Genomic DNA, 11,499 nt, shown 5'->3' with positions numbered 1-11,499 from the left:
TTTTTTTTTTTTTTTGTAGAGATGGGGTATCACCACGTTGCTCAGGTTGGTCTCCAGCTCCTGGCCTCACGCAATCTTCCTGTCTGAGCCTCCCAAAGTGCTGGGATTACAGGTGTAAGCCACCATGTCTGGCTGATTTCTGTCATTTCTAATGATACGGCAGAGAGAGAGCACTGACTATGACTGTGGAGTCCAGTCTTCATTATTCTAAATGACCCAGCAATCTATTGCCTAGATACCATATCTACTCTCTGCCACAGATCTATGAAGAAGGACTTCTACCAGAAAGTTATATTGAAATTTGTAGAAACTTGTTGACTTTTTAAATCATAATTAACATGGGGGCCCAAACTTCTGAGGGTAATAGTAATTTAGCAAGCCACTGAATAGATGATATACAAAAAGAGACAAATGAAAATGGATTGCGTGAAACATCAGATCCAAGCAGCAGAAAAACAAGGACAAGGAAGGAGTAAAGGTGTTACACACAAAGAGCCAAGCAGGGCGTACTCAGAAATCGGGTCCTCCTGCCACCAGGTTTGAATGTCACCTGTTCAGATGCACAGTTAAACTTCGCACAGCCTGTGAGAGGGGAAAAACAGGGAAGAACAGAGAGAGGAGAAGAGACAGAACACAACTACAAGATGTTAGAAACTTGAGGCTGGGGTGGTGAAATGCACTAAGATGGCACATAGAAGAACAAGCTTCTGGGAGAAAGTCAGATATGTAAGAGATGAAATATTAGGTCTTAATTGTATTCATCTGCAAAATGCGGAAGCTTTTCTTAGTTGGAATAAAGCTAGGTAGTTTGCCCTCCTTACCAATCAAGTGCAATCATCTTGTGAAGAGACTATCTCATTTCTGTGAAACTGTGGCAAAGGCATATAAGCCAGTACCTATATATTTTTCATTCTTCTCGCCCAGATGCCCAAGACTTTTTGATTCTTGTTCTAATACTACTAGAAGCTCTTTACTCTGCAGGAATGTTTTCAGCAATCATTAATACACAGAACTGTATTTGGAAATTGATTATGGATAAAATATTGAATTGTAAGGCTATTCATTTTAGTATGCCACTCCTATACTTAAAAGTAACGAAATTCTACAATGGCTAAGAAAATACATTAGCTTTCAGAAACTGCTAAAAAGTCTTAGAATTTCATCCAGGAAATCTTAGCTGAGTATCAAAGCATAAGTTCTAAATCCCAAATGAGTGATTCATATAGGTCATAGATATAACTTTTCACTGTAATTTCTTGAAAAAAAGTAACTTCACCTAACGGGAGCAGCGATTCTCATTATCACTCTACTTCCCTTTTCTCCCAAAGATTCTTAAGTGTACAACACACAGGCTATGTATGTTCTGGTCGGCTTGCCTCCCAACCCGCCTTAACAGGCTTTTGTCCCAGGCATGGCAATATCTCCATTTTATTGTTTTTGGACGATGATGGTTGCTTTATTACCTTGACCTGGAGCAGAAAGGCTTGGTACCGAAATGGCACCATCACTGGTGAAGGCTGAATAGAGGTTGTCACTGGAGGGAGATGGCTTAAGGGGCTGTAACAGCTGATTCTGCCCGGAGTCTGGGACATTGCCAGGAGGGTGGAGGGTCTGCTGGGGGTGCAAGACTGAAGCTGCACTCTGGCCAGACAGGTTACCTGCCAAAAGATAAACTGGCATGAGGAAACATGTCCAGCTTTCTCCACATACTCATTAGGCACTGTTCTTATACATTTGGTTTGTTTCACCAAGCGGTAAACAATGGATCAAAAGCTATAAACTGATGAAAGAACAAAGTCCTCACTAAAGGGAGAAGTGAGGAATAACACTAAGAATCAATAGTTAGGCTAGGAGCTCACACCTGGAATCCAGTACTTTGGGAGGCTGAGGCAGGCAGGTCACCTGAGGTCTGGAGTTCGAGACCAGACTGGCCAACATGGTGAAACCCTGTCTCCACCAAAAATATAGAAATAGCCAGGCGTGGTGGAGGGCACCTGTAATTCCAGCTACTCAGGAGACTGAGGCAGGAGAATTGCTTGAACCTGGAGGTGGATGTTGCAGTGAGCCGAGATCATGACATTGCACTCTAGCCCGGGCAAGATGTACGAAACTCAGTCTCACAAAAAAGAATCGATAGGTAATTGGGCTATATATACTACTCCAGAGCTGTTTAGCTTTAGAAAACCTAGAGGGGCCACACATCTGAGCAGAGTAAAACGACCAGAGTATGAGGTGGATACTCAGATGCCAATTTGCAATTCCACGATTGCTTTTTTTTTTTTTTTTAACCCTATTAGAAAACGTGTTGAATCATGTTTGTTAGGCAGTCTCCACTTTCTTATAAACACGCATCAGAGATCAGATACAAAAGAGGTGCCAAAAAATGACGTAGGTGACTACAGAGCAATGGATATTTAAAATTATTTTTGGTTTGGCTGATTTCTCTCTTACAATCACTATGAATTGGTCCTAATGTGCTAGATTTGGACATCTATGAAACCTTCCACAGAATGGAACTGCTAAGAAGTTTTGCAACGGCTTTCTAACATATTTTAACCTTCTTTTTCTTTTCAACTAATTGGGTTAACACTACCATGATCTCGCCTAAGGATTAGGAATTCTCTGTCTATCCCAATTAAAATATAGTTCAAAGTAGCGGGGTGTGGTGGTATGCCCCTGTAGTCCCAGCTACTCAGGAGGCTAAGGTGGGAGGACCACCTGGGCCCAGGAGTTTGAGGCTGTTGTGTTGTGTTTTATGATCACACCACTGCACTCCAGCCAGGGCAAGAGAGTGAGACCCTCTCTCTTAAAAAAAAATTCACACACACACACACACACACACACTCCATTACAAGACAGTATAACTTATTTCTCTGATTTTAACGACTAGCAAGTTCTCTAACCTAATATAAATGAAACAAAAACCTTAATCAAGAAGTTACCACTTAGACATACACACAAATATCCATTTGACAATTACATTCATCTAAGTTGCAATTATGACTAACTCATCCACTAAAACAATCTACCCAAACTTTATTAAACAGAGAATAATGTATTTTCTTCCAACTGCTCGAGTCTGGTTAAATGTGAGTTATATGAATTAACAGGCAAAGCTAAATGTCTATCCTTAAGAATAACTATAAATAAAGACTACCAGTGGATAGCAATATGGATTACGATGGAATAATCCATTGTACTCACTAAATCTACTTCTATAGATTCAAAAAGAGGCACAATAAATATAAGTACAGAAGTCAAGGAGGCAAAAGTATCAGGAGAGCCGAATTCTTTTGAAATTTAACAAAAATAACAAATGTTCAGCAGGTTACATACAGTTGGAGACAGAAACAAAAGATAGGAGAGCTGTGGCTGACCTAGTCCGGTGCTTTTTACCTGAAAGCTGGGGGCTTTTATTCCCCAACGAACTGCTTCGACTAGACTTGCTGCCTTTGCTTTTAGTGGGTCGTCGTCTTCTCCCTGAAAGGGGAGCCGCTGGGGGAATAATAACAGCAGGGGGCACCTTGCCCAGTTTGGTATACAAAGATTCAATTTCATGCTTCTGGCGACTCTGCAGGTCCTGAATCTCTTTAAGATGTCTAAGAAAGATAACCAAACATAATTTAAAATACCATAATCATCTTCATTCAAACAAGAATTAACAGCATATTCCTAAATCTGCTTTTAAGTATGTACTAATTACTAATGAACCTTTTCCCCAAATGTACTACCATATGGTTCTAGCTTGTCAGCTCACCTTGCTGGCCTTCATTACCAAAGCCATATTCCAAAAAGCTCCTAGCCAACAACAAATGGTTGATAATGTTTTAGGGGAAAAATATTTCCTGACTTTTGAGGCCATGCACACAATAGCTGAATTTGCTACTCTGATTCAATTTGCCAAACAAAATCTGCCAACATAATCATATATCCCAGTGCCATTACCAGATTCATTTGGTGGACTGATAAAGATCAGTTAATAGTGATAAAATCTGCTATTAGTAAAAATAATAATAATAATGATACAGTAACAATACAAAGGTGCTTAAGAAGTTCTAGAACTAGAAATGCTGTGGGTCTTTATCAGTACAAGAGAAGCTGCTTGTGCTTGTGAGTCAGTAGTTAGGAATCGTCTGTGTGTGTGTGTGTGTGTGTGTGTGTGTGTTGGGGTGGGAAGGGGTCAGGGGTGGGATAGGGATTTTGTGGCACTCTCTTTAAAAGAAATGAGACATTAGCATGTTGTGGCAAAAATAATATTAATCTTGGTTCTAGGATCTAGGTTTTAAAACCTTATCCGACATTTTTCACAAGAGAAAATATACTTACTTTTCCCGTAGTCGTCGCAGCTCTAACTTTAAGTCTTCATCTTCGATATCTGACTCATTGTCACTACTCATGTAAGAAGAGTTAAACGAATTACTAAGGCTTTGACTTAGATTCTGGATAGGAAGGCTCTTTGAGCTCAGTTGATGCGGGGAGTGTGGACTACCAGAACCATCATCCACATCCCTACTTAAAAAGGCAGCCTCCAGGTCAGAATATGGCCCATTTAGATGTGAAGGCTCTGATAGTTCAGGCTTTTCTTTCTTTGGTATCACAGCAGGAAGAACAGCTTGTTCCAAATCCATAAAAGGAAGAGATGCCACTGGTCCTTCTTTCTTTGCATCAGCGATCTTGTCCTCAGTTTTTGATACAGAGAAACGACCCACTTTGTTTGCTGTCGTTGTCACCTGAAAACGTCCAACCTTGGTAAGCTGCCCAGTGTCTGACTTTGCCTCTGAGGCAGGACTTTTGTGGGCACTATCTGGCACATCTGAAGAGATACCAGGGATGGTTATCCCATTTGGCTCTGGCTTCACCAAGGTACTCTCTGGACTACTACTTGACATCACCGAGGACTCTGAAGTGCTGGATTCAAAACGAACAGACTTTGCATCTTCTGACTTATTTTTACTCTCTTTCTGGGCATCATCTGCTGCAACTGAAACCTGATTAAAAAAAGAACAAAGTAGGATTAAAAACTGAATTTCTCAGTATCTGATTTCTATCATAGACAACTTAAAAAGGGAAAAAAAGAATCACTTTATTTTCCTCTCAATGAGTAGTCTAATTATCTCTTTACATAGTGCTTCCATCTTTGACTCTGAAGAAAAATTGAATACCATAACAGAGAACACATTCTGTACTTAGATATAGAGTCTATGTGGCTGGCTAAGCTTACAAAGTAAATAATTTAATTTCATATTTCATTTCATACACAGAATTCGGATTCATGTCTTAGTCGACATATAAACAGCCAAAGTTCAGGGGCAGGTGTAGTGGTTCACATCTGTAATCCCAGCACTTTGGGAAGCTGAAGTGGGCAATTACTTGAGGTCAGGAGTTTGAGACCAGCCTGGCCAACAGAGTGAAACCCTGTCTCTACTAAAAATACAAAAACTAGCCAGGCATGGTAGTGCATGCCTGTAATCCCAGCTACTTGGGAGGCTAAGGCAGGAGAATCAATTGATGTCAGGAGGTGGAGGCTGCCATGAACCAAGATTTTGCCACTGCACTCCAGCCTGGGCAACACAGTGAGACTCCATCTCAAAAAACTAAATAAATAAAATAAATTAACAAGATGTCGTAGAATTTTTAGGGTTGCCTGTGAATAAGAAAAACTACAAGAGTTAATTAAATCCAATAAATGTTAAATGCCAGCTAAGCCTCAAGAATCAACACAACTGGTAACTAAAAAAGAGGATCCAGATCGTTGTTCTGGTTTGTCCATGTATTTACAAGTACAAACTAAGCCCACCGATAAGCTTTCAGGACTTGTTTACAAATGAGAAAATTATCACCTACTCTCCCCAGCCAGAAAATGCTCACATCATGGACCAGCTGGTAAAATAAAGTGATATGGTATCACCTGTTTTCATTAAAGAATTAATCCTGGCCGGGCACAGTGGCTCACGCCTGTAATCCCAGCACTTTGGGAAGCCGAGGTGGGCAGACGACGAGGTCAAAGAGATCGAGACCACCCAGGCCAACATGGTGAAACCCTGTCTCTACTAAAAAATACAAAAAATAAGCTGGGTGTGGTGGCGCACGCCTGTAGTTCCAGCTATTCGGGAGGCTGAGGCAGGAGAATTACTTGAACCCGGGAGACGGAGGTTGCAGTGAGCCCAGATCGCGCCACTGCACTCCAACCTGGCACCTGGTGACAAAGTGAGACTCTTGTCTCAAAACAACAACAAAAAATTAATCCTATGACAATTATTCTAAACGTGGAAAATATTTTTATATACAAAGATGTTACTTAAGTTGGAAAAATTAGAAATGACAATGAAGATTGGTTAGGTAAACCAACTGCTGGATGAGAAAAATAGCTATAACATTCAGAACAGGAGAAGTGAAAGTCTATTTTAGATACACACTTGTACAGAAAACATGGAGTGAAAGGAAATACACCCCAAAAAGTAATCTTGGGAGGTGGTCAGGTAGACAGTATGACTATCTACCGTGTCTCTACTGTTGTAAGTATTCTATATTTTCTTTCATTAGTATTTATTACTTTTATTAGGAAAATGCTAAAAAGAGCTATAAAGTACTATGTAACAGGGATTGCTAGACTGGTAATTATGTCCCAAATAGGTAGGCAGTAATTTTATTATAAAAACTCCTCCTCCAAAGGAAGGAATCAAGGCAATGCAAAGAGACTGTCTTACCTGAAATCGTCCCATCTTAAAAACACCAGCTCCTGAACTAGTTGTTAGGATAGGGCCTTCTGTGACTTGAGAAACTGAAAGAAATACATGAATGAGGAAAATATAAGTGTCTCTTTCCAGTTAGCTTCTTTTCCCTTTGACTAGAAAAACGGCAAAATCAAACTACACATGAGGAAAGCTGTTGGCTGCAAAGATAACTTCCCTATCTCCTCTCTCCATGAGGCTTTGTCCAACAGGGGAAAATAGTTATCATTTGCTCTACTACTAGATACTAACTACAACATTAATACATACTATAAAAACAAAGGTTAACAGGGACTAAAAGCTCACTTTCTTTAATTCAGAGATATAAGTAAGTGAAATGAAGGATGAGATTTTACTGAGGACATTAAAGACCCATCTTTATTTTATTTTACTGAGATGGAGTTTTGCTCTGTTTCCCAGGCTGGAGTATAGCGGCGCATTCTCAGCTCACTGCAACCTCTACCTCTACCTGCCGGGTTCAAGTGATCCTCCTGCCTTAGCCTCCTGAGTAGCTGGAATTACAGGCATATGCCACCACATCTGGCTAATTTTTGCATTTTTAGTAGAGACAGCGTTTCACCATGTTGCCTAGGTTGGTCTCAAAGTTCTGACCTCAGGTGATATGCTTGCCTCAGCCTCCAACAGTGCTGGGATTACAGGTATGAACCACCATGCCCAGCTAAGATCCATTTTTAAATGAAAACCAGCTAATTTTATTTTCTCAATGTAACACTTAGATACATTCTAGAATAGGGCAGTACAGTTCTCAGAATTATTGGTAAGTAGTTTGGGGCAATTTAAAAACTTTTCCAGGGAAAACACTTTGAGTTTCTTTCTAGAGATATATTTATTTTATGCAGCTAGTATGATATTGACTGACTTTGATGTTTTCATGTCATTCTATACCTTTGAGATCGTTCCATATCAATATACCTCATTCTTTTTAATGACTGCATAGTGTCATACCCTATGCATATAACATACATATATATTTCATATTTTAATCAGGTTTTTACCGATGGGCATTTAAATTATTCAGAATTTCTTTTCTTTTTTCCCTGACACAGGGTCTCACACTGTCATCCAGGCTAGAGTGCAGTGGTGCAATCACAGCTCATTACAGTCTCAACCTCCCAGGTTCAGGTGATTCTTCCTCCTCAGCCTCCTGGGACACTAGGACAACAGGTGCATACCACCACATCTGGCTATTTTTTTTTTTTTAAGATGGAGTCTTGCTCTGTCATCAGGCTGGAGTGGAGTGGTGCAATTTTGGCTTACTACAACTGCAACTTCTGCCTCCTGGGTTCCAGCGATTCCCCTGCCTCAGCCTCCCCTGTAGCTGGGACTACAGACACATGGCACCACGCCCAGGTAATTATTTTGTATTTTTAGTAGAGACGGAGTTTCACCATGTTGGCCAGCATAGTCTCTATCTCTTGACCTTGTGATCCACTTGCCTCGGCCTCTTAAGGTGCTGGGATTACAGGCGTGAGCCACCGCGTCCAGCCCACATCTGGCTAATTTTTAAAATTTCTTGTAGACATGGGGGTCTCACTATGTTGCTCAGGCTGGTCTCAAACTTCTGGGCTCAAGCAATCCACCTGCCTTGGTCTCTCAAAGTGCTGGAATTACAGGCATGAGCCATCATTCCTGGCCCAGAATTTCTTGCTATTTTAAATATAAATATTCTCTTATAGATTTATACAGTAAATACTCCATAAAGGAAGTGCTGAATTATTTCTATTTAAGACTGCAGTAGACATCACTATTATAAATTGATCCCCACAGAGGTTGTAGGTGGCTATCAGACCCTTGAATTTACCAATGAGAGGTGAGAACGGCTATCACTTGTAGCCTTACTTTGTATTTCTATCATTACGGACATTGAATACTTCCACGTCTAAGTTTCTTTTTCTGTATCTTTTGATCCTTTTTTGGTTTATGTTGAATTTTAGAAACTCTTTCTTTACATTAGCAAAACGAGTTCTTTTCGTGATATGAATATATGTAACCCCCCCACAAATACATATATATTTCCCCAGTTTTTCATTTATCTTTGCACTCAATGGCACTTTTCTTCCACGCAGAAAATTCTGTAACCATTACTACTTGTTTCTGGATTAGACGTTGAACTTAACACCTCTATTAAACTTATCTGAGAACTCCAAACTGATCCATGGACCAAATTCAGCCTACTGCCTGTTTTGTAAATAAATTTTATTGAAACACAAATTCATTTATTTATGTATTGTCCATTGCTACTTTTGAGATCTGAGTAAGTTGCAAGAGACTATACAGCCTACAAAGCCTAAAATTTGTACTATTTTGCCCTCTACGGAAAAAAGTTTGCCAACCCTGTTCTAGACAGTCGAAAAAAAATCCCCATATGATTTCATATAGTACGATTTATCATATAATATTTCATCTTTGGTTCACTTGGACTTTACTTATGTCTAGGCTAGTGATCCGCTTTTGCTTTTTTCCAGATGGCTTTTGAGCTGTTCCAAACCACTTATAGAAATATTCCATCCTTCAGCTGGGTGCAGTGGCTCACGCCTGTAATCCCAGTACTTTGGGAGGCCGAGGTGGGCGGGTCACCTGAGGTCAGAAGTTCGAGACCAGTCTGACCTATATGGAGAAACCTTGTCTCTACTAAAAACACAAAATTAGCAAGACATGGTGGTATATGCCTATAATCCCAGCTACAAGGGAGGCTGAGGCAGGAGAATTGCTTGAGCCCAGGAGGCAGAGGTTGTGGTGAGCCGAGATCACGCCAGTGTACTCCAGCCTGGGCAACAAGAGTGAAATCCATCTTTGAATGATTTGAAAAGCCACCTTTTTCATATTCTATATTCTCTTTTTATTGGTAGTCAACTTTTAATTTATCATTTTCATTGTATATATTTGATAATCTACATGATCCTTTAATTTTTCCATTTCTAGACTCTCTAGACTGTTCCAATGATTTGCAAGTAACTTATTTTAAAATGAAAGCCAACTGAGAATATAATTGCCTTGAAAATAAAAATAATGTTTAAATTGATTAGCTGAAATCTTACATTTGTATTTCCAGACAAATACATTTCCAGGCTATTCAAGCTTTTCTCTATCCCTATATATCCAGTGTCACAAAAGCTAAGAGGTTATCAGTAAATTAACTTTTCTAAATACAGTATGCTTTAATTCCCTAATTTGTAATAGCAAGGATCTGACCTAGCTAATAATGAAGGGTCTTATCATTACCTCCTGTATAACCTTCCCTCTGCCAAATAGTAACAGAACAGATTTACTTATTTGCTAATCTTTCACATTTTAGCTATTACTATCAATGCTCCTCAGTTATCAAATACATGAAACTATGACTTTGAAACAGTAAACCCCCTGAATTCCTACAGGTAGAAATGGAATTAGTAACATAAAAGGAAGAAGGATGTTTCTCACCATCCTTCTGAGGCTGTGCTCCTGCTTCTGTAACTGCTGTTGGGGCCACCACGGACACAGGCTGTAAAACACACAGACAGACACACCACAAAATCTTTAGCTTCAGTCACTCAAACTTTTGCCTTATTGCCTTTCCTATGGTCTTTGTAAAAGGGTAGAAAGACTGTATGTGATGAAACAGTTATGTCTGAGGGAATTTTCTTTTCTTTCTTTTTTCTTTTAAAGTCTAAAAGTCTGATGTAAAGAAAGGCACCTTTTAGGGCTGGGTGTGGTGGCTCACACCTGTAATCCCAGCACTTCAGGAGGCCAAATCACTTGAGGTCAGGAGTTTGAGACCAGCCTGGCCAACATGGCGAAATTTAAGGTCAAAAACTAGCCGGGTGTGGTGGTGGGCACCTGTAATCCCAACTACTTGGGAGGCTGAAGTAGAAGAATCACTTGAACCTGGGAGGCGGTGGCTGCAGTGAGCCGAGATGGTGCCACTGCACTACAGCCTGGGCAACGGAGCAAGACTCTGTCTCAAAAGAAAAGAAGAGAAAAGAAAAGAAAAAAGGCATCTTTTAAAAGAAGGAACTTCTACTCTTTCTTGATTGCGTCCTTAATTTTTCTCATAGGATGCTTAAGGGTATAACTTAGTATTCACAGAAAAGTAGTTTCAATCAAAACATTATTTTATCTGACAAAATTTAGCCTTCTCTAAAACAAAAATACAAAATCCACAGAATTGATCTGTGGTACAATCTAACCAGACATACAACTAGAAAAGTACCTTTCAAATAAAATATCTTCCATAGTTACACTCCTGGATCAGCATTAATCTTTCATTAATCTGTCTCATTTCTTTTGGATAGAACAAGCAGGGACTCTGAATACATGTTAAAGGTATTAATAATGGTTTAGGTTACAGTTTGTGTCCCAGGCATATAATATATTAGGGTTATGAGGAGATTTTATCAAGATTGTCAAAACTTACACCAACTGCAGAAGCCACTGTGATAATCTCTGGACTAAGTGTTCTTCTCAGTTGAGCATCAAGATCCTCTAGAGGTTGCTGGGACTGAGTGAAAACAATCAGAGTAAATACAGTTCCTTAGCACCTTCAGAGCCATTATATATAGCCAATTTACATAGGACACACTGTTTTATGCTTTGTATTGGCACAACATAACATTTGTCTTTACAGAACATATAAAACTATACTCAAATTTAACATACTGCTTTTTTTTTTTGCCACTTTTTCCAGATTGTGTATCAGTCTCTCAAGGTTTACAGTAGTTCATGTTTTTGCAGTTTAAGAAAAGTCTTATTACATTCTACGTTTGATGTT

General features: G+C 39.6%; 1 protein-coding gene across 27 annotated transcripts in view; it reads right to left on the bottom strand.

The window, feature by feature from the left end:
- Positions 1 to 11,499, bottom strand: part of WNK1 (WNK lysine deficient protein kinase 1) — a 143,941-nt gene that overhangs the window by 9,302 nt on the left and 123,140 nt on the right. For 15 of the 27 annotated variants that reach the window (XM_017545447.1, XM_017545450.1, XM_017545452.1 and 12 more), the window contains 7 exons: positions 11,146 to 11,229; positions 10,173 to 10,233; positions 6,708 to 6,781; positions 4,327 to 4,988; positions 3,397 to 3,599; positions 1,464 to 1,658; positions 490 to 582 (listed from right to left, as the gene is read on the bottom strand). In XM_017545447.1, the coding sequence (XP_017400936.1) occupies positions 490 to 582; positions 1,464 to 1,658; positions 3,397 to 3,599; positions 4,327 to 4,988; positions 6,708 to 6,781; positions 10,173 to 10,233; positions 11,146 to 11,229 (1,372 nt within the window). The remainder of the gene's footprint in view (positions 1 to 489; positions 583 to 1,463; positions 1,659 to 3,396; positions 3,600 to 4,326; positions 4,989 to 6,707; positions 6,782 to 10,172; positions 10,234 to 11,145; positions 11,230 to 11,499) is intronic. The other 12 variants (XM_017545458.2, XM_017545468.2, XM_017545453.1 and 9 more) reach the window with 2 other exon arrangements.

Source organism: Cebus imitator, unplaced genomic scaffold (genome assembly GCF_001604975.1).
Source record: "Cebus imitator isolate Cc_AM_T3 unplaced genomic scaffold, Cebus_imitator-1.0 Scaffold179, whole genome shotgun sequence".
In the NCBI taxonomy this organism is placed as follows: domain Eukaryota; kingdom Metazoa; phylum Chordata; class Mammalia; order Primates; family Cebidae; genus Cebus; species Cebus imitator.
The sequence above is the reverse complement of the archived record's forward strand: the minus strand, read 5'-3'. Positions and strand labels throughout refer to the sequence as shown.